The sequence below is a fragment of the Podarcis liolepis genome, assembly GCF_965112155.1.
Source record: "Podarcis liolepis genome assembly, chromosome: 14".
In the NCBI taxonomy this organism is placed as follows: Eukaryota; Metazoa; Chordata; class Lepidosauria; order Squamata; family Lacertidae; genus Podarcis; species Podarcis liolepis.
Window position 1 is genome coordinate 23,862,100 of NC_139569.1, and position 26,446 is coordinate 23,888,545.

Below are 26,446 nucleotides of genomic sequence, written 5' to 3' on the forward strand. Positions count from 1 at the left end.
CTAGGTAAGGTTTTGAGCCTTGAAGCTTACAAAGGTATTGTGCATCCTGGGGATGATCACAGAATTTCTGATGGCTTCCTTCTATCTTCAGCTGCCTGACTAGAATGAGCCTTGGTGCTATTTTCTAATGTTGGTCCTCCTTAGAGTAAACCCATTGTTATGAATGGACGTAGCTAATTTGGATCTACTGTATTAATTTCAATGTCTTACTCTGAGTAAAAGTTAATTAGATATAACCTGTAGTTATCATGCAGATAAGCATAAAATGTTACCATGTGGCAGAAATATGTAGTGCAGACAACTTTTACCATAATGCAAATGAATACCACCCAATAAGTAGAAGTTCCCTGTGCCATTTACATAGTAAAAATCAAACACTTAACTACACTAAGGAAGCAAAAAAAATCGCTCAAATAAAAGAGACTTCGCGCCAACCTATTAATAGTAACAAAACTCACTGTTGCTAGACTCTTAGTTGGAATGTGGCTTTTGCAGATATGGGATATTGTATTAATGGGCAAGTTAACAAATTTTAAAGAAATAGGCAGGCTAAACAATCATTTACTACAGTGTGGAATGACTTACCATGTATATGGCAGTTACAGTGGTACCTCGGGTTAAGTACTTAATTCGTTCCAGAAGTCCATTCTTAACCTGAAACTGTTCTTAACCTGAAGCACTGCTTTAGCTAATGGGGCCTCCTGCTGCTGCTGGAGCACGATTTTTGGAGAAATAAATCTTTGGGTCCAGGCAGCGCTCCCTTGGCGTAGGCTCTGCTATCACCCTGACCTGGCCAAAGAAATTGCAGAGTAGCAGCAACGGTCCTGCTTCCGTGTGAGAATAGGGATAAATCAAGTCCAGAGACGGTCCGTTCTAATCTCTAGTAGCTTTATTTACAGAGCAATAAATTTCCATCAGACACCATCAGAGCATTCCGGCATCTCTGTGCTTTCCAAAAGCACTCTCCCAGCAGCCTCTAAGTTGAGCTGCTTCTCTGTCCGTTGCAGAGACAGATCTGAAGAGCGTCAGAACAACATCCTGTGACGCACTTCTCTGCATGGAGCTCCCAGATCCAGATACAGGACACCAGTGAGTTTTAACCCTGTCAGTTCCAAACTCCACACGATTCCTGTGCTCACCCTGAAGCAAAGTTCTTAACCCGAGGTACTATTTCTGGGTTAGCGGAGTCTGTAACCTGAAGTGTCTGTAACCCGAAGTACCACTGTATTGAGCATGGTTACAGACCAAGCACATAAGCATTTGGAATGACATTTAAAACAAACCAACTTACATGATGCTTTTTTTTAAGGGAGACTGGTTCTGTAATTCAGGAATGGGAGGGAGTTTGGCAATTCCTTGTTCTAAAGGTACTGTATGTAAGAAAAAACTTTTTATTTATTTTTAATCAAACCTTAAAATGCTAACTAAATAAAATCAAGGACAAAAATACGGTTGGTATCTTAACAGAAGCCTTCATGTCCTAGAGTCTGTCTAGAGTTCATCAAAGCACGTGCCATTTAAGAGAGCTGCAGGGACACTCCTTTCTGTAGGCAAACTCACTTCTGCCTTGTGAGGAAGCTTCAAAATGAACCAGGAAGTTACGTCTCCACCGAGCTGGTGCCGCTACTTTACCCTTTTCTTACTTCTATGTTTGTCTACGTCACTATTGCACGCCGGAAGTAAGTGTTTCTTACCGGAAGCACGTGTTTGTCGGCATGGGGGCAGTGGCGAGGGAATCGAACCGGTAAAGAAGTCATCCTGGGGTTAGAACATGGCAAGCCGGAGCTCCTCAGTAACCTTCAAAACCAAGTAAGAAAGGGGGAGCGGTTGGCATGGAGAATGCTTCCTGTTTCCTCTCGGGTGGGGTTTCCTTGTGCTATCGTCATGGCAACGCAGTACCTTACAGGGCGGAGGGGGCGGTTGTTTGGACGCGCTAGACTCTCCTTCCCGCTTTTTGTAGTCCCTCCTTGGGGTGCCTGACGTCATAATCGAAGGGGAAGGGTTTCTCAGAGCATGTGCAGAGTGCCTTTCATTTTTATTTCCTCACTGAGTCGCTGCCAGCTGGGGCTGTTTGAATAATCCTGTTTCAATTTTATTTTATTGGATGCCACCCTGAATAGTATCCTGTGCTTCTCCACTAAGTATCCAAAAGAGGCCCCTACACATTTGGGCATAATGTGTGGGGCTTTCAGTCAGTTCCCCTGTGAGACTAGGATCTGCATAGCTTCTCTGCATATTTATCGCTTGAGGATTAGGCACCCTGGGAGAAGACCTGGTGTTACGGTGGTGCCTGAGTGTTCTGCTCTGTCATCCGTGCTTTGGAGCTATTGTTATAGCTGAGCTGAAGCAAAGCCGACTCTCAACTTGCTAAATTGGTATTTTCCTTCTGTCCTTTCACAGCTATGCCATTTCCAAGAGAATCGAGCCATTCTACAAAGGAGGACGGGTTCAGGTAATGCCAGAGCCCAAGTTTTGACCATGCTGGCTGTGCTTACCACATGTTGCTGTGATCATGTGCAAAAAAGGCTTCTCCACTCTCATCTGTTTGTTTTCTAGATGACCCAAGATGGGGAATATATGTTCTGTGCTTGTGATAACAAGGTGAATGTGGTGGACGTTGCAACAGGAACTGTCGTTAACTGTATCGAAGAGGTAATAAGGACAACAGTAACCACCTTAATTTGATCCCTGAATATGTGTACTTGGTCATCTTCAAAGGATGTCATACCTCTGCTTCCTTTGAAGCTTTCTCAAACACATTCCTCACTAACCTCAGTCTGCCCTCAACCACCCTCCACCTGCCTGCCTCCTGAGTAGTCCAGGGGGTGACACTGCCTGGTGACACTTCCTCTTTCTTGGCATCATTCTTTCCCTTGTAGATAGGCATGTAAAAATTTTGTTTGTTTAGCTCTGAGCCATTAGAAGACAGAGCAAAAAAACCCCAAACACATTTTTAGATGAGCCACAAATTCAGCTTTTATTTCCTGGCTGGCTTTCCAAATAAAGAAATTAGCAAAATAGCCTGATTTTCATGATCAAACAACAAAAAGCAAGCAAACTTACTAGGTATATCACAGTTATTGCTACTAAATGATAAACTTTTTTCTTTCTGTCTTTTTCCTCTCCCAAGGATGAAGAAGAGGAAATTACATCATTTGCTCTCAGCAAAGATGATGAAGTAAGTGATCACAAAATTTTATAGTCAGAATTCAGAACAGAGGGTCACATGGGGGCAGAGTGAGATGATGGATGGAATCAAGCACCCTATTAAGCTGTAGACCTTTATTCTCCTGCACATACCACCTTTAAATTAATGGTAGCCGTGCAAACTCAGTTTCTTTATTTTGGAGCCTCTCAACTCTGAAGTGGCTCAGTTTATGTGGCAAAAGTGCCTAGAATCTAGACCACTATATATAGGGGGGGTGGACAACCTGTGGCCCTCATGGTGATGTTGGGCCACAAGTACCATCATCCCTGATCAGGCTTGCTAGGACTGATGGGAATTGGACTCCAGCAACATCTGGAGGGCTACAGTTTAGCAGTCCCTGAATAGAGTGCCCCATGTAATACACTTGTGATGCCCAGATTTTTAGACCACTGTGTGGTTCTCTTCACTAGCCAACCTGTTTCCACCATTTCCTCTTGTTATTTCCCCCCATGTTAGATCCTTGTGACTGGAAGCCGATCGATGCTGCTGAAGCAATGGGACTGGCCAGAAAATAAATGCACACGCACATGGAAGGCTATGCACACAGCCTCCATGGCCAGCATGGCCTTTGACTCAAGCTCCACATTGTTGGCTACAGGTACGAGTTGCATCTGTCCAGAGGGAATAGGTAGTCTCCATGGGGCTGAGGAGGAAGGAAGAAATACGCCTCTCACCCCACCCCAGTGTTGATTCCTCTGCAGCTAGAGCTGGGCTGGAAGCTAAGGGCCTGTAACACAAAGTTGTTCCACCAGGCCTTTGGTCAGGGCGCAGCCTGACTCCCTCCTCTGGCAACCTGCACAGAATTTTGTTTAACGGTTGCCATCAATTTGATTTTAATTAGTGTTTATAATGAAATGTTTTTAGAATGTTGGATTATTTGATTGTTTGATTATTTGATTGTTGTTAGCCGCCCTGAGCCCAGCTTCGGCTGGGGAGGGCGGGATATAAATAATTTTTTAAAAAAAATTATTATTATTATTATTATTATTATTATTATTATTATTATTATTATTAAGACCTCCCTATTTGGCTGACTTTTTGTGCCTGCTTCATTTCTCCCTTTTGTTCTTCCAGGTGGCTGTGACAGCGCTATTAAGGTCTGGGATGTTCCCAGGCAGTACTGCACACACAACCTGAAAGGCTCAACAGGGGTTGTCCAGTAAGGAAACTTTTCTTTTTCCATGTGCTCTTTTGCAATAGGAAAAAACTAGCCCAAACAATTTGTGACTTTCTGCAGGAGGGTGGCAAAGACTTTAAAAAACCAAAGTGTGTTATGCCTTAAATCTGTGTTAACCTCGTAGAATCATAGATGTCGTTCTGATGTATGGCCACGGCAGCTGGGGCTGGTGGGACTTGTAGTCCAGAGTGCCTGAAAGTCACCAGGTTGATGAAAGTTGGATTAGCGTTTGCTTCATTTCCCAGTTACTAATTAACAGAACAACTTTGGTTGGTACAGAATAGTCAGTCTCCTTTTCAACATCCATAATAAAGCCCATGTCGTTCAATAGAATACAGTGGTACCATGGTTTACAAACTTAATCCATTCCAGAAGTCCTTTTTTTAAACCAAAGCCGTTCTTAAACCAAGGTGCATTTTTCCTATTGAGGCCTCCCACCTTTGGTGCCCTTCCACCGTTCAGCTTCCATTTGTAGACTGAGGTAAAGTTCGTTAACCAGAACACCATGCAGAACACCATGGATCAGAAACACTTCCAGTTTGTTAACAGGGCTGTTCATAGACCGAGGTACCACTGTATAATAGGATTCATCAACTGAGATTACTCTCCATCCCAGCAATTGAATCCTTGTTGTTTCCCCCTCTGTTAAGCCAAGTTAACAAATAAACACAGATAGTTTGCACTATCCTTATTTTTTTTATAGCGCCATCTATGCTTCTGTATGAACATAGGAAAGAATCCTTATAGTCCATTAGACCAATGACCCATCTCAGTCAGTACCATCTTCATTGATGGGAAACCTGTGTATTTCAGATATGTTAGACTACATCCCATGATCTCTGAACATTAGCCATGCTGGGTAGAGCTAATGGAGTTGTAGTCCAACAACATCTGGAGGGCCACAGGTTAGCAGTGCTGACTGGTAGTGACTCTGTAGTTTTCCAGTCTTACTTGGAGACGCCATTGGGGATTAAATTTGGGGCCCTCTGCAAGCTGAGCAGGTGTTCTGCCACTGAGCTGTGGAACATAGAAAGGTGCTTTATACTGAGTCAAACCACCACTCCATCTAGCTCAGTATTGTCTACATCAGCGTTTCCCAAACTTGGGCCTCCAGCTATTTTTTGCACTACAATTCCCATAATCCCTGACCATTGGTCCTGCTAGCTAGGGATCATGGGAGTTTTAGTGCAACAACAGATGGAGACCCAAGTTTGGGAAACACAGTGGCAGTGACTCTCCAGGGTTTCAAGCAGGGGGCATTTCCAGACCTGCTTGGAGACTGAACATGGGACTTTTTGCATGCAAAGCAGATGTTTTACCTCCTTCCTTTAGAAACATAGGACACTGCCTTATATTGAGTCAGACCTTCAGTCCATCTAACTCGGCATTGTCCACACTTACTAGCAGCAGCTGTCCAGGTTTGCAGGCAGAAGTGTCTTTCTTTCTCTCTCTCCAGCCCTACCTGGATATGCCAGAGGGAGCCTCCTGCACACCCAGCATATGCTCTACCACTAACCTGCCTGTCTCTTTCCCCAGCCTTGTCGAGTTCCACCCAGACACTTCTAAGCTACAGCTCTTCTCTTCTTCCATGGACAACACCATCCGGGTTTGGGACCTGAAGTCCAGCGAGTGCGTCGCTCAGCTAGAAAACCATTACAGCTCTGTCACCTCCCTCGCTTTCTCTCCTGACAACGAGACGCTCATCAGGTGAGAACCTGGAAGGGGAGCTCCCTCTGTGCTTTCTTTCTCTTCTGCAGATCAGAATCCATTTAAGTTTTGTTAAATCACTTCAAGGCAGCTTACAAAATACAAGCAGTCTACAAACGTACAAGAATTAGAATCAAAGGTGTCAGCCAGCAAAATTTCTAATGCAATCCCAAAAGCAGACACTGCCATCCTTCTCAGAAAATACATGGTACAAAACAGAACAGTTTAAATACCCAGCAGAACAGAAGTGTGTTAACAGTGCCTACATATATGTAACGACACCTACTCTCTGCCCATTGATGATATTTCGGTTGTTATAATTATTATTGCTATTAATGCTGTTATAATCTGTTTATTTATATACCACATTTTCTACCAATTTGTACTCAAATCAGTTTACAGCAGACAAAGACCATTTATATAGTAACCATAATACATAATTAAAACCATTATACCTTTTACAATTCTAAGTAAAGTAGGTTAAGTAAGCACTTCTTTATTATGTAGGTGTCTGCTAAAATGTCTTTGCTTCGGCAAGGCTACCCAGACATGTAATTTTAACATTTAACTTTATTTCATTTGTGTGTGTATATAAACTAGGAGCGTGCAATTGTTTGTAATACAAATGTAATGTAAATATAACCCCATTTTTTTAAAAAAACAAAGGGTGAACAAACATGAATTTGGCACTTTTGATTTTTCATTGTTTTTGTTTGTCCCCTCTATCTCATATTTTGAAAAGGTGATGTCTTGAGAACAAAACCTGCACATTTCCCACTATTTGGGTGGAAAACCACATAAAGTTAACAGTAAAAAAAAAGACTGGGTGGGTCTCCATTGAAATCAGTGGAAAAACTGAGGTGAAACGAAAGTTTCTCCCCATTGAACACCTCTATGGGAAACTGAAGCCAATACAAAACCTCTTGCCCACAGAAAGCCATGTGTGAGGCTCAGAGGCTCGCAAGTCTCAGCCTGAGGGGAGTTTCGTAAAATCTTCTGTGCCTCAGTTTCCTCACCTGTAAATGGGCAGTTCCGAGCCTCATTGCAATGCCTTTCAAACCAGTCTCATGGAAACCCTTGTGCTGTGTCTGCAATTCCAGTTATCTAGTTCCAAAGGGCTGAAAGTGATACTGTGTTTGATTTCAGCTCCGGCCGTGATAAAATCTGCACTGTGTGGGACCTGAACAAGGGAGAAGCCAAGGGCACCATCCCTGTCTATGAGGTGAAGTTCTTTTCCGCCCCTGCCTTCCTTACTTTGCTTACTCAGAAGGGGCGATCTGGTCTCGAATTCTTCTTTTCTGTGATGTGTTGGGAGAAGAGAGTTGGCCGTATTCACACATCAAGGTTTACAGTGTGAATGCACTGGCTCTCGCTTCACCCCTCCCCTCTAGCCACCAGGAGCAACAAACCATAATCCCTGCCATAGTGTAAGATCTGACCTGGGGATTATTGCTTGCTGCACTCCAAACAAACCATGAAGTTAAAACCTTGGCTTACCGATCATGGTTTACTTGAGCAAAGCCACAGTCCCCAGTTTGGACCCAGTGACTGTGGTCTGCTGTTCCTGCTTGCACTAGGGGAGGAACAATCACTTTGCTTGTTAAACCATGGTTTACCATGTCATGCACACTGTGCTGGGGTTTTGTTTTATATTTTGAACTGCTCGCCATTCCTAATTTTGTTTCAACCTTAAAACTTGGCCATTTTCTGGCAAGCTGCTACACTGACCCAGTCAGCCCACCACTGGGAATTGTAGTTCAAGCACCAGTTTGGCAAAAGCTGCTCTAGAGATACAGCCTAACTTCATGTGTCTCCTTGAGTATGAATAGGCCATCACCTGTCTTTTAGGTGCATTGCATGTTGCTGAACTTTTCCAGAGCCACGTTTGGCCACACTGGTGTGAAAAGTAACTTCTCTGCCCAATAAATGCCTCTGGAGCTGTCTGGCATTGGTTGGGGTGGTGGTGGATGTCTCTCACTCTTTTCCTGTTCATGACTCCTGCTGACTTCTTTATCCACCTTAGAGCATTGAATCTGTGGTCATGTTGCCAGAACAAGGGGATTTCTCATGTTTAGGCGTGAATAAAGAGAGCCTTCACTTCGTAACAGCAGGCAGCAAAGGTGGGTAGAAGACCTTTTTCTTATTCATTTTTATCAGAGAAAACAGTAAACAATTTTTTGATGTGTCAGTGGAGAAGCAAGGAACAAAATAGAGAGTAAAAGCAGGACTTTTTCTTATAATTTGTGTGCCGATATATTAGGAATAGCTCTCCTAACACACACACACTCCATTTTTATCCTCACAACAACCCTGTGAGGTAGATTAGGCTGAAAGACTTGGGCCAGCCCAAGGTCACCCATGAGCTTCAAGTGGGAATTTAAACTTGGATCTCCAAGGATATTGTGCAGCATTCTCGCCATTCTACCACTCTGCATCCAGATAGTTGGAAGGGAGTAGGTCCCACCCTTCCTCCTCCTGTTACCAAGTGCAGAGGGTGTGCGTGTGTGTGTGTGTGTGTGAGAGAGAGAGAGAGAGAGAGAGAGAGAGAGACTGCTGGAGGACAGAGATTGCCTAAAGCCAATTACTGGGACAAGGGAATGGTATCCATAGGATTGGAGAAATGAGTTCTTTGGGGCACTAGACCTCCAGCAAAAAGCGATATATCTTGGAAAGTTTTCTCATAAGGTCTGGAATCCTGCCCACCCAGCTATGTTTTGCAAACAGAAGCCAAGGTTCCCAGGCCGCTGCAGTCCATGCCAGAGCTCACAGAACTGTTCAGGATATAAACCAAGGTGTGGGTTACAAAGCCTTTCCTCGCCTACGCAATATTTTTTTTCTGTAACGATTTCCCTTTTTTAGAAATCTATCTCGCCTGCTTTCCCCAAACAAATTCAAGGTGACTAACAAAGAAGAAATAACCAATCCCAGCTCAGTTCAGCTTCTTAAAACAGTCTGGCCAAGCTGCCCAGGTGCTAATGGGAATTGTAGTTCAAAACATAAGGAGGGCACCAGGTTGGCCACAGCTGCTTGGGCTACCTCCCCCCCAATTACAAGAGGTCCCCATTTGCCTCAAACCTTGTCTATCTTTGCAAGTTATCTGATGATGCTGATGTGTTGTGCACTGTGCGTTAGGGATCCTCCGAGTCTGGGATGCGGCGTCAGCCACCTGCGTTCACAGCCAGTCCTTGCCCTGCCTCCCGGCAGCATGCATGGATCAGGAAGACGGGCTGCAGAGCCTCATGCATTGCGTCCTGGTGCCCATGAAGAGCCAAATTGTCACCGTGAACTCGGAACGCAACATCTGCATGTATGATGCAGAGACCCTTGAGCTCAGGAAGCAGGTAATCCACTTCTTAATTATTATTGATTTTTAAGATTTACAATATTTCAGAGTTGCCGTAACGTAACCTCAGAAGGTTGTGGTCCCTCTTTCATTGGAGCAGTTCCAGATGTTTGTGTTCAAACCCCTGGAACGTAACCCCACCCCACGGTTCCAAATCTGATGAACTGGTAAGGGCAGAGTTTCAGACTCCTGTCCCTACCAGGAGATGCAAGGGACTGGAATTGGGACCCTCTGCATGCAAAGCAGGTACGCTAACCCATCCGGCTTGACTCTTGCTCTTCAGTTTGCAGGTTACAATGGAGAGGTTTTGGATGTCAGGTTCCTGGGCCCCAGAGACTCCCACGTGGTTGTGGCCACCAACAGCCCCCAGCTGAAGGTCTTTGAGTTGGTGACATCTAACTGCCAGATCCTGCACGGCCACACAGGTAGGTGGCAAGAAGCTCCTCCAGTTTTCCGTGCGGGATAGGTGCAGGGATGCCTTTCTCAGGGGCTGCGGTTGATGCAAAATTCGGCTGCTAAATATTGTATAGGGCATTTGGTCCCAGGGCTGCCTTGTCCTGTTAATTGTTTGCCAGTTCAGTGTGGCAACAGCACATCACGCAGGCCTTCTTTCTTGCAGATATCGTTCTTGCCTTGGATGTCTTCCGAAAGGGGAGGTTGTTTGCCAGCTGTGCGAAGGTAATTTCCCAGTTGGGATTCATTTATTTTTAATTCATTGTGCATTAATTCAAGTGGGTGATTTTGGGGGGGAGGGGCTCCAGGCCTGAGGCTCATCCCTAAACAGCCTGGGTCTCTATGTTACTTATGCTTCAGAGCCCTCTTCAAGCACAGAAAGGAACTTTTCCATGTGCGGTTGATGCACAGGATGCGGGCCTCTGGATTGGCTAAGTCAGCGCTAAAGAGACCCTTCCGTAACAAGGAAACTGGCCCAAGTGCTTCCTGCTCTGTAATCACCATTTAGCTTAATTATTCTACTGCTGTTGTTCTGATGCTGGCGTGACATTTAAGGTCAGGGCTGCAGACTTTCAAACTCAATTTTAGCTCAGGGAGCATCTGAAATATGTGGACAATCTAAGCGCTGGATAAATGGGGGCATTGTTTAAAGGCCACTATGCATAGACTCGGCTTTGAAGGAGCTCCGCAGGGTCTCTGAACAGATGCATTCCCCAACTCCGTGTCCTCCTTTTCTCTCCTCTGCCCCCCCTCCCCCCGCCTTAGCACTGGAATTGCTGGTCTGATGCAGGGCCTCCCTCCTGATTTTCCACATCACAGGACAGTTTCAGCAAGTTGCTTGTGTCGTGGTTTCTGCAGGGAATTGTTTTCCTTCTTAAGGAACTTCCTGTGTCTCTGGATTAGTACAGCTTGCTTTTGCAAGGCCCAGCCCATGCATATAGCACTCCCTCCCCGAGCCACAGCCCCTTCCATGCCACATCTTGCCCCAGCCCTGCTCTGTACTCTCCTGAGTGTTTTTGCCTGACTAGAATGTGTCTTTGAGCTCTGATGGTGTCTCATGTTTGCCTGGTTGGAGGATACAGAGAAGGGGAGCGTCATGGAGGTGCTAGCCTGCTGTAAAAAAAGCCTCTGGCCCCATCCACCACTGGCATGTGGTCCCCAGCAGGTTGGCCAGAAGGGATTGTGACCTCTAGGCTGAGAAAGCTTCCCCTACCCTCCTGTAACCCATCCTCCACCTCTTCCTCTTCCAGGATAAAAGCATCAGGATTTGGCGGATGAATGACCACGGTAATGTCTTCTGCGTCGCCCAGGGCCTGGGCCATACGCAAGGAGTGGGTGCTCTCTCTTGCTCCAGGTAACAACAGAATCCGTTCCCTGCCTCCTCCCCAGCTTCTCTTGAGTTTCTTGGTGTGTTGTTGTCAATGTGTTGTTTTTAAGAGTCCTCTTGTCTGCAGCCCTTGACTGTGGCTTTTTCTTCTCCAGTGGCCGGTTGGGGCTCTTTTCTGCTCTGAGTAGAAAATCTCCTCCAGCTGCTGCGTTTGGAGTTTTCTCTCCTTCGGTGTTGGTTTCCAGGGCCTCCAAAGACCTGGCGTGAAGCTTGCCTGCTATGCAAGCATTTGCCATCTCTCCCTTTCGACCGTTCAGGGTTGGAAATGTGAAACAGTTGCATCCTCTGCCATCATCATGTGCACCCAAACACTTCGTGCAGACACCCAGTCCCTGAAATGTTTGAGAAAGGTGTGAAAAAGGTTCACGCTGCCCTGAGATGTGAGGGGGCTCTATGTCACATCCACAACTTGCATTGAAAGCACATTAAGGAATCCTGAGAAGTGTAGTTTGCCAAGGACTGCTTCCAGTAGAGATTCAACAGGTGCCATTTCAACTTCTAAACGCCTGCTGGAAACTTTTCTATACTGTCAAGCTGGTGCAGGCAATTAAGAATGCACTTTTCCGTAACAGCTGATTTCTGATTTTGACATTTTCAAATGGTTTTTATGGTATGGTTTTATTTATAATTGCTTTAAACCATGGTACATAAATAGCGGGACGCAGGTGGCGCTGTGGGTTAAACCACAGAGCCTAGGACTTGCTGATCAGAAGGTTGGCGGTTCGAATCCCCGCAACGGGGTGAGCTCCTGTTGCTCAGTCCCTGCTCCTGCCAACCTAGCAGTTCAAAAGCACGTCAAAGTGCAAGTAGATAAATAGGTACCGCTCCAGCGGGAAGGTAAACGGCCTTTCCGTGCGCTGCTCTGGTTCGCCAGAAGCGGCTTAGTCATGCTGGCCACATGACCCAGAAGCTGTACGCTGGCTCCCTCGGCCAATAAAGCGAGATGAGCGCTGCAACTCCAGAGTCAGTCACGACTGGACCTAATGGTCAGGGGCCCCTTTACCTTTATCTTACATAAATAGCGTACATAAGTATTTTTTTATAAATAAGGTTTCTGGAAAGTGCAGCTTCATTGAGAGATAAGTTATAGTTCCCAGGATACTTGTGGAGGGGGGAGCAGTGTGCTTTAAATATATGAAGTGGATGTGACCATCGCGACTTTAAAAGAGGATTAGACAGCTGCTTGGGAAAGGCTATCAAAGGTGTTCTTTCTTATGTGACACCAGCCATCCTATTGATTGGAAGTGTTTAGTTGACTTATCTGGCTGTTCCCATTCCTCACCACCCCTCTTTGTGTGTCCCTCTGCTGAAGTGATGTCCTAGGTGACTTCTATCCGAAACAAGAGCACAACACTCTTCGGCCAAGTCCTTAAACATGCTGTTTTTCCTGCACCATCATCCCCACCTCTTCTGGTCTCTCTTCACTTCCTTTTTCCTTCTCGCTTTCCTTCCTCTTTTTCCTTCTCCTCTTTAGTGCCCTTTACAGCACCCAGGGTTCGCCTTCCCAGCAGCTCAAACAATGGGGTGATACAGGTGAGCTGAGCAGCGCAGGTGGCTGCCTGCAGGTGTTACTGATTCCACTGCACGCCTCGGAATCCCAAGAGAGGGTGATCAATGCAGGCCCAGTGCTGCAAGCGTTCTCCATCCCAGCCTTTGCTTTGGGTGGGCCTTAGGCATTCCAAAAGGCATCCCCACCCCGCACTCCAGAGCTGCAAATAGGCAGGGAGGAGGGTGCGGCAATGTTCTGCAGACCTGTGTGTGTGCAGAAGCACTTCTCCTTAGATCTCCCTGTCTGAAGCATCAGTTTGCACCCTGCCATTTCTCAAGGCAGATGAAAGAGCAGAGATCAAGAGGAGCAGATTCCTTAATTTCGCGTTGCTTTGAACTGGTTGTCGGGTCAGAGATAACGAGCGGTGCTGGAAAGCCTTAGAAATTATTTTGTTGCTGAGGTTCCTCTTTGATGTCCAAAATCTGTTGCTTTTTTTTTTTTTTTAATCATTTTATTCGAAGAGCAATAGTTGTGGCTACACTACGGCTAGCAGAATCAGCTCCCAAATTAAATGAACAGAAATATTTGAATACATGATTCTTTAAAAAACAAGAGATTTTCCCTTCTCTTTTTTTTGTATGTTTGCCCTCCATCCCACTCAACAGTCCGTGATCCGTATGAGATAGCATATAGAGCATTAGACTCTTAATCTCAGGGTTGTGCGTTTGAGTCCTACGTTGGGGGGAAAGTTTCCTGCATTGCAGGGAGTTGTACTGGATGACCCTGGTGGTCCCTTCCAACTCTACATTGATGTTTACTTTTTTGTGGTAGAGCATATCTGAGTGGTAGGGCATCTGCTTTGCATGCAGAAGGTCCCAGGCTCCTAATGGCATCTCCAGCTAGGGCAGGGAGAGAACCTTGAAAAGCTGCTGCCAGTCAGTGCAGGCAGTAATGAGCTAGATGGACCAAGGATCTGTCTCTATATAAGGAAATGCACTACCAGACTTCAAGGGGGGCAGGAATAGCTCCTGGCTGTATAGAGCTGCTGCCAGTCAGTGTGGACAGTACTAAGCTGGGTGTACCTATGGTCTGACTTAGTATAGGGCAGCTCCTTATGTTTCTTCCTGGCTTCCCTTTTAGGGTCCCCCCCTACTTCTGCAAATCCTGGGTTTCCCCTAAGGAAGCTGGTGCCCTTCTCTCCTGTTTTTCAGTAGCGCTGTTTAGGCTAAACCGCTTTCACATGAATTACGTCTGAGTTTACAATGAGTTTACGTTGAGGGGCTCAAGGCAGGTTTGTTCTCTGCACAGGTGCAGCAATTAGTGGTAGCTCTTTTGCTTCTGACCTTCCTTTTAATCTCATTCACTCTCCACTCTCCCCCCCTTCCCCTCCACTTCTTTCCAGGATGAAAGAGAACTTTGTGGTCACAGCCAGCAAAGACAATACGATGAAAGTGTGGAGTATCCCTGAGTACATCACTGCCAAGGAACCTACAGCCGCTCCCACCACAAATTCTGTCCCCCAACCCACTGCCCCTCCAGTCACAAAGCCTGCTCCCCCTCCCGTGGCCCCTCCAGTCACAAATCCTGCTCCCCCTCCCGCTGCCCCTCCAGTCACAAATCCTGCTCCCCCTCCCGCTGCCCCTCCAGTCACAAATCCTGCTCCCCCTCCCGCGGCCCCTCCAGTCACAAATCCTGCTCCCCCTCCTGCTGCCCCTGCCACCACAACTGCTGCTACAACTGCAACCACAACTGCTGCTACAGCTGCAACCACAACTGCTGCTACAGCTGCAACCACAACTGCTGCCACAGCTGCAACCACAACTGCAACCACAGCTGCTGCCACAACTGCAACCACAACTGCAACCACAACTGCTGCCACAACTGCCTCCACAACTGCTACAACTGCCGCCACAACTGATACAACTGCCACCAAAACCTCTACCACACCTAATGCCAAAACTGCTCTCTTTAAAAGCGCCAGCTCAAAAAGTGCCAAAAATGTCAAAATTGCTGAATCTCCCACGACTCCTGAAGAACCCGTAGCTCTTGAAGCCACAGTGACGACGACACCCCACCACAAGGTCAGGCAGTGGCGGAGTTTGGCGCTCCTTTGGAGCTTGGAGAGTGAGATAACCTCCTCCCTCCACAGCTCTGGAAATGCTTATCTAATAGATAATAGCAGTTGTTTAAAAATGTGAGGTGAACTTCTGTTGTTGTTGTTCTGCCCTTCCTCCTAATGGAGCCCATGGCAATGCACAACTAAAAACAAAACAAAAATATATTTAGAACATCTAAAAATATGTTGGGCTGGGTTTTACGCAAACACAAAAAAGTGGGGTTAGTCCACTTCTTGAGATTTGTTGTCTTGTCTGAAGAATATTTGTTGCAAGGCGGAGAATGCAGCCACTCAGGCCTGGAGAAAATTTAATAAATTTCCCGCCTTCAGGCCGTGGGTGGGAGATCAGGAGCATGCCAGTTTCTCACTCCATTCCTCTTGTCCATGAATTTTCCCTATCCCTTTTCTGGCACTTACCATCATGCTCATGTTGACTCCAACCATGGTTAGCTTCATTTTGGGTGAGCGGGGAGGTTTATGAACCTTCTGTGCTTGTAGCAGGGGGACGGACCACCTTTAAATAAGTGTTAATAATAGAATTGTAGAGTTGGAAGGGACCCTGAGGGTCATCTAGTCCAACCCCATACAGTGCAGGAATCCTGCCCACACTCATCCCTGGGTGGGCTTAAACCACCAACCATCTGGTTAACAGCCAGATCCACTGAGCTATTGTGCCACTGGGAAAACATCACCAACACAGTAGGGGCTAGGTTTGCAAACCATGGTCATAATTAACATTGGAATGGCCATAATGCTAGCTATGGTTAGCTCAAATTCATGTACAAGAGGGGGTGGGGAGGAAGCGCACAGGTCCCATGGCAAACTCACGAGTATGAGTTTAGCGACATCGCGCCTGCATCGGGTCAGATTCAGGCTGCCATACAGATAGTGCTGTGATGTGTTGCGGAGCAGTTTTAACATGTAAAAACCAGTAATATGTCTTGTTGGTGCTCCTGGCTATAAAGAAGTCTGGAATTCTGAATAACTTGCAATTCCTCAGCTTGCAAGAGAATGCAGCATCAGAAGACTGCTCTCTGTTTTTTTGTTAAGGATGTAAATAGCGTGGCGGTTTCTCCGAATGACAAGCTGATTGCTACAGCATCCCAGGACAAGACGGCCAAGCTGTGGACCTCCGACAGTTGCGAGGAATTGGGAACCTTTGTCGGACACAAACGAGGCGTCTGGTGTGTGCAGTTCTCACCGGTGGATCGGATCCTAGCCACCTCTTCTGCGGACGGCTCTGTGAAACTCTGGAGTCTGCAGGATTTCAGCTGTCTAAAGGTACCCTATGGGGCCATCTTTAACACCTAGCCATTATTTTTCATTGGCTAGAAGTTTAGGAGCCTTGAACTTCCTGTAATTTAGATTAAACTGTTAGAAATAATATATGGCTAACCGCATCTGGCGCGTAGGTTTAAGGAATGGCAAAAGGAGGATAAATAGGGTCATTAATTTTCATGGGAGGATAGTGCTATCAGTAGCTACGAGTCACAATGGCTATGTTCTACCTCCACTGTTGGAGGCAGTGATGCTTCTGAATATTAGTTGCTGGAAACTTCAGGCAGGGAGTGGGCTGTTGTGCTTGGGGTTGTGCTTCAGGGTTTTCCACTGGGGCATCTGGTTGGCCACTGTGAGAAGTGGTGTTGCCTCTGTTCAGAAAATAAGGCAATTGTGCGCTGGCTGCCGGTATGCCAAATTGAAGGTGTTCCTGGTAGCGTATAAAGCCCTAAATGACTTGGGGTCAGCCTTTCTGCATGCAGTACCTTCCTGTTTTTTGAGATCTGCTGGAGAAGCATTTCAAACTGTCCCATAGGACCTCCATTTGGCAGCCACAAGGACTGGGGCATTTGGCATAGCGGCACCTATGTTGTGGGGTTCCCTGCATGTTGCTTTGCATGCTAAGCACATGTCTTCTGTGTTTAGTTTTACACAGCAGTTCCTGCCATATGGCCCAGTTCTGTGTTTGCTTCTCTTCTGATCCTTGCCTTTTTACGTTTCTAGCTTTGGTGTTACACTGATCTTAAGCAAGTTTTTCCTCCTTGATTTAGGAGTACTGAAATGTGTGTATCAATAAAAAATAAAACAAATAAGATGTGTTGACCACCAGAAACCCCATTCAGCCCCTGTAATGGGTTTAGGGGTTGCTCGTGCGTAAGTTGCCGCCACTCCTGGCTAGGTTACCTGGTTGAACCCTTTCTGACTGAACAGCCTCTAGCATCGTGACTGTCTCAGTCGCTGGCAGAATCCGTCAGTGGGCGTTTCTTGAACTTCTTCCAGCACAAAAGTTCTTCGACGCCTAGTCTCCGCCTAGTCTCCCTGCGCGGAGGCCTTCTGCGCAGGGAGGGTGTGGGCAGCGGAGGACCCGTACTCTCTCCGCTGGTCTCTGGCGAGGAGTCTTGGAGCCTCCTCTCCGATTCCCCCATCTGCCCCCCTTCTCCACTGGTGTTACGCTGATTTCCTTCCCCAGCAAATGGGTTGCCCCTCTCCCTACTGGGACCCTCTCCGGCATCCCTCTGGAGCCTTCCCTCCGCCTCTAGCTCCGATGGCAGTTCCCTGACAGCCCCCTCTCTTGTTTTAATGAACAGCTTTCTTTAGGAGCAGTCTCCATTCTGGTCAAGTCAGTAGCTAAACTCCCAGTGGCTGGAATAGCAGGCTCCATTCTTGATGAAAACTGAGGTTGTTCAGGATTCGGAATAAACTGGGTAGATTTTTTATCCCATGCACTTCCCCCTCCTGTTCAGGAATGATTATGTAGCATCTTATCAAGCTATTCAGTGAACAAATGCTTTCCGACTCAATTATGTAGACATTTGAGGGATATGTAATCTGGGGGCTGCCTGGTTGGCAGTAACTCATGACAGAGCCTTCTGGGTGGTGGGTCCCAATATGTGGAATGCCTTCCCTGGTGAAGTGCGTCAGTCTCCCTCATTATCGTTTTGGAGAAATTTAAAAACATTCCTCCCCCCCAAGCATTTAATAGCTGAAAGACATGTCTCTGGCATCCCTGAAATGATTAGTTTTGAGAATAGGTGATTGTATTTAGGAGTTTTTAAAACTGTTTTTAGAAGTTTTAATTGTATTGTTTTGGTATTGACATGGTTGCCACCCTAGGAAGGAAGGCATATAAATTTAACAAATAAATGTATAAATAACAGCAGGAGCAACTTCATTGCTGTCATAACATTCCTTTTACCTGCTCATGCTTGCTTCTCCCTCTTCCTTCCCTCTCCAGACTTTCGAAGGTCACGAAGCCCCTGTGCTGAAGATCATTTTCGTGAGTGGAGGGGGACAGGTGCTGAGCAGGTATGTCTTCTGTTGAAAGGGTGGTGGCATTTTGCTCAGGCTGATGGGCTAGGTGGTCACCCTCTGAAGAAAACAAAATGGTTACCTGTTACTAGCGGTAGGCGGAGCCCCCAATTCCCCTGCTTGTTCCCCAGCGGTGCCTCGTATTAACATATATACCGTATATAGCTCTATATAATAAAATTGTAAGGGTGTCATCACATAGTCCTCGTTGGAGGATTTGTAATGCCTCATCACAACTCTGGATTGTGGAGGCAATGGCAGAGCAGAGCAAGCAGGGGCACAGCCCCTAGTATTTAATATAAATCTCTAAGCACAATAATTTGTTTTGTTTATTGAGTTTATATCCTGCCCTTCTTCCTAATGGACCCAATAAATGACATCTAAGATTAGTCTCTCCTTGCCTCTTCTCCTTCCCCCAAAGTGGAGCAGATGGCCTTATGAAACTTTGGACGATCAACAACAACGTTTGTGTGAAGACCTTCGACGCTCACGATGATAAGGTGTTGGGCCTACACGCCAATAGGAGAGACAACGCACTGGTGACCGGCTCCGCCGATTCCAGGGTCTTGCTGTGGAAGGTACAACCGACACAAATGCCTGACCTAAAGACCACCATCATAATCTGGCTTATTTGCTTTATGTTCTTTTTCTTCTTCTTCACCCTCTACCTCGTCGTCTTGATCAAAATTCGCTAGTGCCCTTCGTGGAAACGCAGAATGATCCACCTTTCCTGTGGCCTGGCATTGATTCCGATCTGTAATAAACGGGTGCCATTTTTGAACAGAGTCAGTCAATACTGCTTGTCCGTTTCTTCAGTGAACCAAGTCCATCAGTTTATGAGTTCATGCCAGCGGAAGCTGGTCCGTGATGGCAAATAGGTTGCTTCTCCACCAACCTCAGTCTGTCCTCAGCCAGCTTCCACCTGCCTGCCTTCTTACAGCCATTCCAGCAAGTGGCCCTGGCTGCCAGCCTCTCCCTCCTTAGTCTCAGTGTTGCCCTTGCTGAAGTCAGTAAGGAGGAGGAGGACACAACTAGTATTAGTTGGCTTTGTCTGTCATTGCCTCTGGCAGCACTTAATATTGGTCCCTGTGCCTTCTGCTCCATCAGTCTCGGTGGATACCAGCCACCCCGGTTTGTGCCATTTCATATGCATTTTGAGTGCCATTTGATTAGAGTAGCTATGGGCATCTGTCATTGTGTGGTGGCAAGATGATTCAGAATTATTATCCTACACGCTCCTTGAGGATCTCACTAAATAATTTAGGAGTGGTGAAAATGCCCAGGTTAATGTGAGCATAGGAATCTGCCTTATACACAGTCTGATCGTCGATACAACCAACCCAGTGTTGCCTGCACTGATGGGAAACAGCTGTCCAGGGCTTTGGGCAGAGAAGGGTCTTTAACCACCCATCCCTTTTCTCAGGGAACTCTGGGAAGGGAAAGGGATCTCAGCACCCTTAACAGACTACAGCTCCCAGGATCCTTTGAGAAAAACAACGACTGTTTAAGGTGGTACCATAGTTCTTCAAACGTGTAGTGCGGACGTTGCCTTAGTCGTGCTTCTAAGTTTAAGCTAAGATTCAGGCCTCCAAGGCAGCCATGTGTTAATGCCCCCACTGCCAGGGATAGATCATGTGACCTAAAAAACTTAAACTTATTCCTCTTTCTCCACTTCAGTTCCTTTGCCTGTCTTGCCAGGGGAGAGGTTCTGTCCTTTAGCTTCCTGCTTTCATGATTTCTTAAAACTTACTTCCTTCCTTTCTTTCTTTCAAGGTAAGGTGTCCAGTGATGCTGATATTGGTTCTTGTTTTAGTAAATATATGTATTCCAGTTATCCTTCAGAAACCATTATCATACAATAACTGCGTGCAGCTATTCATTTATTTTGCTTAACATACATTTCTGACTTCATTTTAGGGCAAGCCTAAAAGAGAGAGAACTGGACAAATTCACGGTAGATAAGGCTGTCATGTGACTACTATCCACAATGGCTGTGCTCTGCCACCATGGTTGGAAGCAGTAATGCTTCTGAATGCCAGTTTCTGGAAACTGCAAGAGGGGAGAGAGCTCTTGGGCTCAGTTTCTGCTCTCAGGTTTCCTATTGGGGCACCTGGGCAGCCACTTTGAGAACAGGATGCTGAGTAGATGACCATTGGCCAGATCTAGCAGGCTTTTCTTATGTGCTTGTCTTCTTAAAACACAAAGCAATTGAAGAAGCGTAATAAAAGAAGCATCTTTTTTTAAAAAAGAAACCTTACTGGGTCCAGGAGTTCCCACAATCTATGTACCTTATTTTTCAGAGGAAGCGTAACCAGTAAAACTGGTTGCAAACCTCGATCTCAAATGATGGTCTTGGCAATCCAGTAAGCCCACAAGCGTCTCTTTTCAGGATGAGGCTCCTTTCAAGAGGAGCATAACTCTGGTTTGTTTTCCCAAAAGGAACTTTCATAGTTTCTTTAAGCTCCTCACCTCCCTACAGCACACTAGTCCTGGTAAAGACAGGTATATCAATCAACTGTGTTTGGGTAGCACTGATGTTTCAAGCCGTGCTTTCTTTAGATGGAACCACCCACACAGATCCTCTTTTGTGCTCAACAAAGCTGTCGTGACTTAGTTTTTGCCAGCCGTTGAAAACTGACCAACGGTTTCACACTTGGGTACCTAACAGATGGATTTGTAAGTTTCAAGGCACAATTGATTCAAGCTCCATGCTTCTTTGGTGGCATTGCCTTCAAAAAAATATCAGCTTGCGTTTCCTGTGTGGCCGGGGCTGGTGAAAGTTATAGTCCAAAACAGGTTGGAGTAAGAGAAATCTTTGCCGATTTCTGCCCTGATGCCTATAACACAGAGTTAGGGAAGCTTTTTAGCAGATATTCAACCATCCCTGCCTCTGCAGGGCAGCTTTGACAGGTGGGTGGCATAGCCTACCTGCCAAATTTTGCATTGAAACAGCTGCTAAAACAGAGCTTTTCCCTTCCTTTTTAGTCGTAGTTTTAATGAAACCCATCAGCACCTTGTCTCAGCAACGGAACAATCAGGAGCTCCTTTTATCCTCCCAATTGTTCGAGTGTAGTTGTGGCTGTACCTGCCCTGCACCTGGTGGCATAAGGGGGCTGGTGACCATGACTTGTGAAGGATGACATAACAGGCCAGACTGGAACTCGCCCTAGGTCAAATTTGACCCACCAGGCAGGGGTTTCCCCACCCTTGCCTTTTAACAGAACAGTTTAGCTCTAAAAGCTGACACCTAGGGCTCTGGTACAAATGCAAATGCCAGCCATATTGGGGGCACTGCTGTCTGTTAAGTGCAAAAGGAAGGTTGTGTAAGGTGGTTCTTAATGGACATTTTCACCTTTTGGTGTAGCAGGTGGAGGAAGCCTTCTGGCAGCAGGCAAATTCTGTTTGCCTGGTGAAAACGTGCATCCCTTAAACAACCTGCATGATCAAACAACTTTGTTTCATTTTGCTTTTCGCAAACAATGTGATTCAGATTCGTTTCTTTGAATCTAGTCATCTGACTAAACAAGAGTTTAACCAAGGGAACTACAAATCCGTATTAAATGGATGCACGGTAACATCAATAGAAATTTAATCGGGCCTAAATAAAACCATGTACAGCCTGAAGTTTGCTGACATATTGCAACATTCTCCTCTAGGAGTTTTGTTCCTCTAGCCCAAGATTTCTCCTTAAGGCTGGTGCCTGGGTTCAGCAGCAAGCTTCCTCTTCTTGGTGGGGACTGATGTGCCCACACTTGAGAGTTCTTGACTCTTAACCTCCCACTGCAGCAGATAAAGGGGGAAGAGGGCTCCCCAGGATGGAGGGAGCAATGTCATAGTCAATTCTCCCATGGACTGACATCATCCCCCCAAAGAGATTAGAGATAATTCATCTTCCTGGTTCCCCGTTGCCAGTGATAGTCAACATTAATTGTACTCTGAGTAGATCCCTTGAAAAATCAGTGGATTTAAGGGGCTTGTCCATTGCTTCAGTGGGTCTGCCCTAGGTATAACTTAACTGGATATCGCCCTATTTTGGTAAAAAGCAATAATTACATTTTCTTTTTAAATTGTTTTGTTTTTCACCACAAGAGCACAAAAAGTCATTAAAGGAGATGCTTATACAATGGTGGTAAATACAGCTGTACGTACAAATATTAAACTAACACATAAATTAGGAGAGTCATATTTCTTGCTTAGGTGGAGGTAAGGAGTCATACGGGTCATTGTTTGAAATGTAAAATATAAAGTCCCACCAGATTGCATAAACTTGTTCTACTGGTTCTGTGTCTTTCATCACACAAATTTTGTGGGTTATCTTTTTGGTAATAGCCGGGTTCTACATTTAAAATCTAAAATATCTCTCTCTAAAAAAAAACTATGCAAATTCGGTAAAGGACTTGAGTATGTATGTTTAATTTTCCTGAGTCAATTTGACAGCATACTTTTCCATTGCCTGGTGGGACGAGGGTAACACCTGAAAACATGACCGCGTGGGTGGCTCTTTCAGTTCTAAAACTGAGGGGGAATCCCACAGGAGTTTCAGAAGTTGCATTTTCCGAGGCATCAGCCATTCCATTTTGCCATTTTTCCTCTTCTTCTGTTCTTTCCCTTTTTTGTGTTTCTGTATGTTAATAGGATGTCACTCAAACTGAGCTTGAAGAGGAACAAGTGAAGCAGGAAGAGCAGATTCTGAAGTGAGTATCTCGGGGCAACTTTGGCAGTTGGGCTGGGGATTGATTCTGGGGGGAGGCTCCCCAAAGAGTGCCATCTGTCCCATAAAAGTGCACACATATAAATACAAGAGTTGAAGTTGCGAATGGTTACATCAGCCTTTCCTGCTGCCCTCCAAATGTTTTGGACTACAACTCCCATCAGCCCTAGCTGCCTCGTCCTTCCCAGCATCAATGCTGATAGTGGGGTGCTATTGCTGGGCGAGACACGCCTGGAGAATCTCACTTGTCTCTATAAGTGGTAGCATCAAGTATTTGAAAGTGGGAAGTCTGGGCTAGTTGAGAGACTGACCTCAGTGACCACCTGGAGACAGTCCCTTGCAAGGTACCTTGGGGGTGCCACAGGTGCTAGCAGCATGCCAGATACTAGATGGGACCCAAGATGGCCCTGGCCATCCTTCCCATGAGGGCTTTACAGTAGGGGGTCAGCTGCTTGCACAGAGGGCTGTCGAAGAATGAGATTTCCACCTGCGTTGTGTTCCAGGCTCCATCCAGATTGCAAAACAGGGTAGTAGCAGGGTAAGGTCCATCCAGGTGGCCCAGGGAGCAAAAGAAAGAGGCATGCCTGGGAATGGAAGGGATCCCTCATGAGGCCTTCACGGGCTTCACCTCCTGGTCTGTCTTCATCAAATACAGCATTTGCCATTTTAGCTTTTCTCTGCCGTCACGGCAGCTAGAAACATGCTCTTTTCAAATTCCATCTGTGATCCAGCACCCTCTCATTCTTGCTTTGTGTTTTCAGAGAGCAGAAGCTGTCTAACTTGCTGCATAAGAAGAAGTACCTGAAAGCACTGGGCTTGGCAATCTCCTTGGACCGGCCACACACGGTGTTGTCGGTGATCAAGGGTAAGGCTCTTGATAACAAAGAACATTAAGGGAGATTTTCCTTGAGTCTTGGCTGAGCCCTGAAGAAACCTATTGAGCCCCGCTCTGTTGCTTTCCCTCGGCCTTGCAACATGATTCTGTTCACAGAGCCTTCCATGGGGCTTACTTCCAAGGCCCCGTCTTCTCCCCTATACATTTAAAGCAATGTCATACCTCTTTAAACAGTCGTGGCTTCTTTCCCCAAAGAATCCTGGGAACTGCAGTTTTGTTAAGCGTGCTGAGAGTTGTTGTATTATTACATTTATTTTCCGCCTTTCCTACCAAAGAGCTCAAGGTGGCAGACACATCTTTCTCCTCCTTTAATCCCCACAACAATCCTGCGAGGTAGGCTAGGCTTAGCGGCATTGACTGGCCCAAGGTCACCCAGTGAGCTTCATGGCCAAATGGGAGATTTGAACCTTGGTCTCTCCCAGGTCCTGTGCTGACACTCTGGCAACCAAGCCACATTGGCCTATCCTCATTCCACTCCCAGAGCTACCTTTCCTAGAGTTTCCTGGGAAAGTGGGACTGATTGTGAAACCACTCCTTAACCCCTCTTCTACACACACACACACACACACAAAACAAACAAACAAACAAACAAACAAACAAAAACTGGGATTTATTAGTGATTGGCTCTTCGTTGTTCTTCTTAGCTATTCTTAAGGAGGCTAATGGAAAAGAAGACTTGGAAAAGAACCTCCTGAAGCTTCGGAAAGACCAGAAAGGTTAGTTGGTATGCTGCAGGGACGACCTCTAAAGGGGTGTGTGTGTGTGTGTGTGTGTGTGTGTGTGTGTACTGAACTTAACAATTACCCAGCAGGTACCCTTTCGCAAAGTCTTTTTTTGTCGTTTTGAACAACAGCCATGGGAAAGTTGCGAGTTCAAGAAGAAAGACGGGTGAGAGGAGAGGTTGCTTGACCCTGTGCCCTCCTGGCATTTTTCTGATTCAAAACCTCCCACCAACACCGCAGGCTGCTTTTATACTAGGTGGGGAGGGGTGTTGGATCTGCTTCCCTGCCTTGAAGAAAGGCGCAGGTCAGATGTGTGCCCAGACCTGGCCACGCTTCGCAAGAGAGGTGTGTTGGTTCAAGGTGGCCACGCTGCCTGCAACTTGCACTCCTTCCTGACGTGTCTTCCCCAAACCCCTTCTTCCAGAGGCTGTGCTGAAGTTTTCCATCACGTGGAACACAAACTCGCGGAACTACCTCGAGGCTCAGGCAGTGGTGGAAACCCTCCTCAAGCATGAGACGCCAGAGAGCCTCTTGCAATATGAAGGGATTAAAGCAGCTGTAGAGTCTCTCCTACCATACACAGGCAAGTGACCTTTTGAATACTTCTCCCCATCCCACCCCAGGCTTCATCCCGTGTTTGTATCTTCAGTTACGGGTTCATATCTTGCCTTTCCTCCAGGGAGCTGTACATTGTTCCCTCTCCCCCAACCCAATTTTATCCTCACAACAACCCTGTGAAGTAGGTTATCCTGAGAGAGAGAGAGACTGGCCCAAGGTCACCCAGTGAGCTAAACGTCTGAGCAAGGGATTTTTCCCTGGGTCCCTGCAGTTCTAACCAAGTATTCCAAGCACTCCACTACACTATGACTGATCCTAAAACAGAAATTGTTGAGTGGGTGCAGCAGGGCTTCCAGGTGGGATTGCAAAGGATTAGACCTGGGACCTTCTGCATACAACACAGATGTTCTGCCGCTGAGCCAAGGCCCTTCTCTGGTCCACAGTTACTGATCTTATGGCAGATCCCTTGATGAGCTCAGAACTCAGTTTGAATGCCATGAACTTGGAAGGGAGCAGCTGCTAATGCGGCAGGAACAGGCAACTTTCATTCCTCCCCCTGCCTCTCTCTTTCTGCAGAACGGCACTTCCAGAGGCTGGGCCGGTTACTGCAGGCCTCCATGTTCCTCGATTTCATGTGGCAAAACATGAAGCTGCCTGACGCCGCCAAGTGGGATGAGGAGATGGACACGTGATGAGCTTTGGGTGCGAGCGGCATGCGGGGCAGAACAGCTGGACACTCCTGCCAAGTTGGCACTGCTCTCACCGGTGGAATATGTTGAATTGGTTTGTAAACCCCCCCCCTCCCAAATGTACATTTTTCATTTTGTAAAGGCATAAATCTCCCACGAGTGTCTTCCTACATTCATCCCTTTCCCATCCCCTTTAAAAATGAAATAAATTTATTTAGCATACTGAGTTTTCAGAATGAAATAATACTCCATTCTAGGCAGTGGCCCTGACCACCAGAGGCCATATCAGAAGACGGGAAAGCAAGTGGGGAATGGCCAGAGGACAACATTATGGCTATAAAAGAGGCAGCCCGACACTAGGTGGGGCGGTCTGGAGATTATGAGGAGTCTGTGAAGAGTTGAAGTTCAATTAGCTTCACAAAGAGCCTTAAGCAAAGGTGATAAACAGTGCTGTGGTGACTGTGCCCTTGGCTCTGTGTGAGGCAAACTGTGGGTCACAGTTGCCTTTCAGGCCATGGGCAGCAAAACAAGAGGAGGTGAAAGAAGGGTTGTCAACAGCCCGGCCCACCACATAACACTTGCAGTTGAACAGATCCTCCATTTCAAGGTATCCAGTGGCTTGGTGTTCAGTGTTGTTCTGAGCCCCTGAGGTGGGGGGTACAACAATTACAGCACAATATTAAAG

General features: G+C 46.4%; 1 protein-coding gene across 1 annotated transcript; it reads left to right on the top strand.

The window, feature by feature from the left end:
- Positions 1-1,656: 1,656 nt before the first annotated feature.
- Positions 1,657-25,987, top strand: TBL3 (transducin beta like 3). The gene is made up of 22 exons (XM_083473916.1): positions 1,657-1,809; positions 2,401-2,452; positions 2,557-2,652; positions 3,131-3,178; positions 3,665-3,806; positions 4,283-4,367; positions 5,922-6,092; positions 7,239-7,314; positions 8,116-8,212; positions 9,225-9,433; positions 9,719-9,860; positions 10,055-10,113; positions 11,139-11,242; positions 14,167-14,845; positions 15,931-16,161; positions 18,113-18,183; positions 18,608-18,764; positions 22,822-22,880; positions 23,659-23,762; positions 24,437-24,508; positions 24,939-25,097; positions 25,649-25,987. The coding sequence occupies exons 1-22, from the start codon at positions 1,772-1,774 to the stop codon at positions 25,762-25,764; spliced, it is 2,967 nt and encodes a 988-aa protein (XP_083330042.1). The 5' UTR covers positions 1,657-1,771; the 3' UTR covers positions 25,765-25,987.
- The last annotated feature ends 459 nt before the right edge of the window (positions 25,988-26,446 follow it).

Excerpts from the sequence above, each read along its gene's own strand:
- TBL3 (XM_083473916.1), top strand. The coding sequence starts at position 1,772 with ATGGCAAGCCGGAGCTCCTCAGTAACCTTCAAAACCAA. Across the intron at positions 14,846-15,930 it reads CGACGACACCCCACCACAAG|GATGTAAATAGCGTGGCGGT; the intron begins GTCAGGCAGTGG and ends TTTTTTGTTAAG. Across the intron at positions 24,509-24,938 it reads GCTTCGGAAAGACCAGAAAG|AGGCTGTGCTGAAGTTTTCC; the intron begins GTTAGTTGGTAT and ends CCCTTCTTCCAG.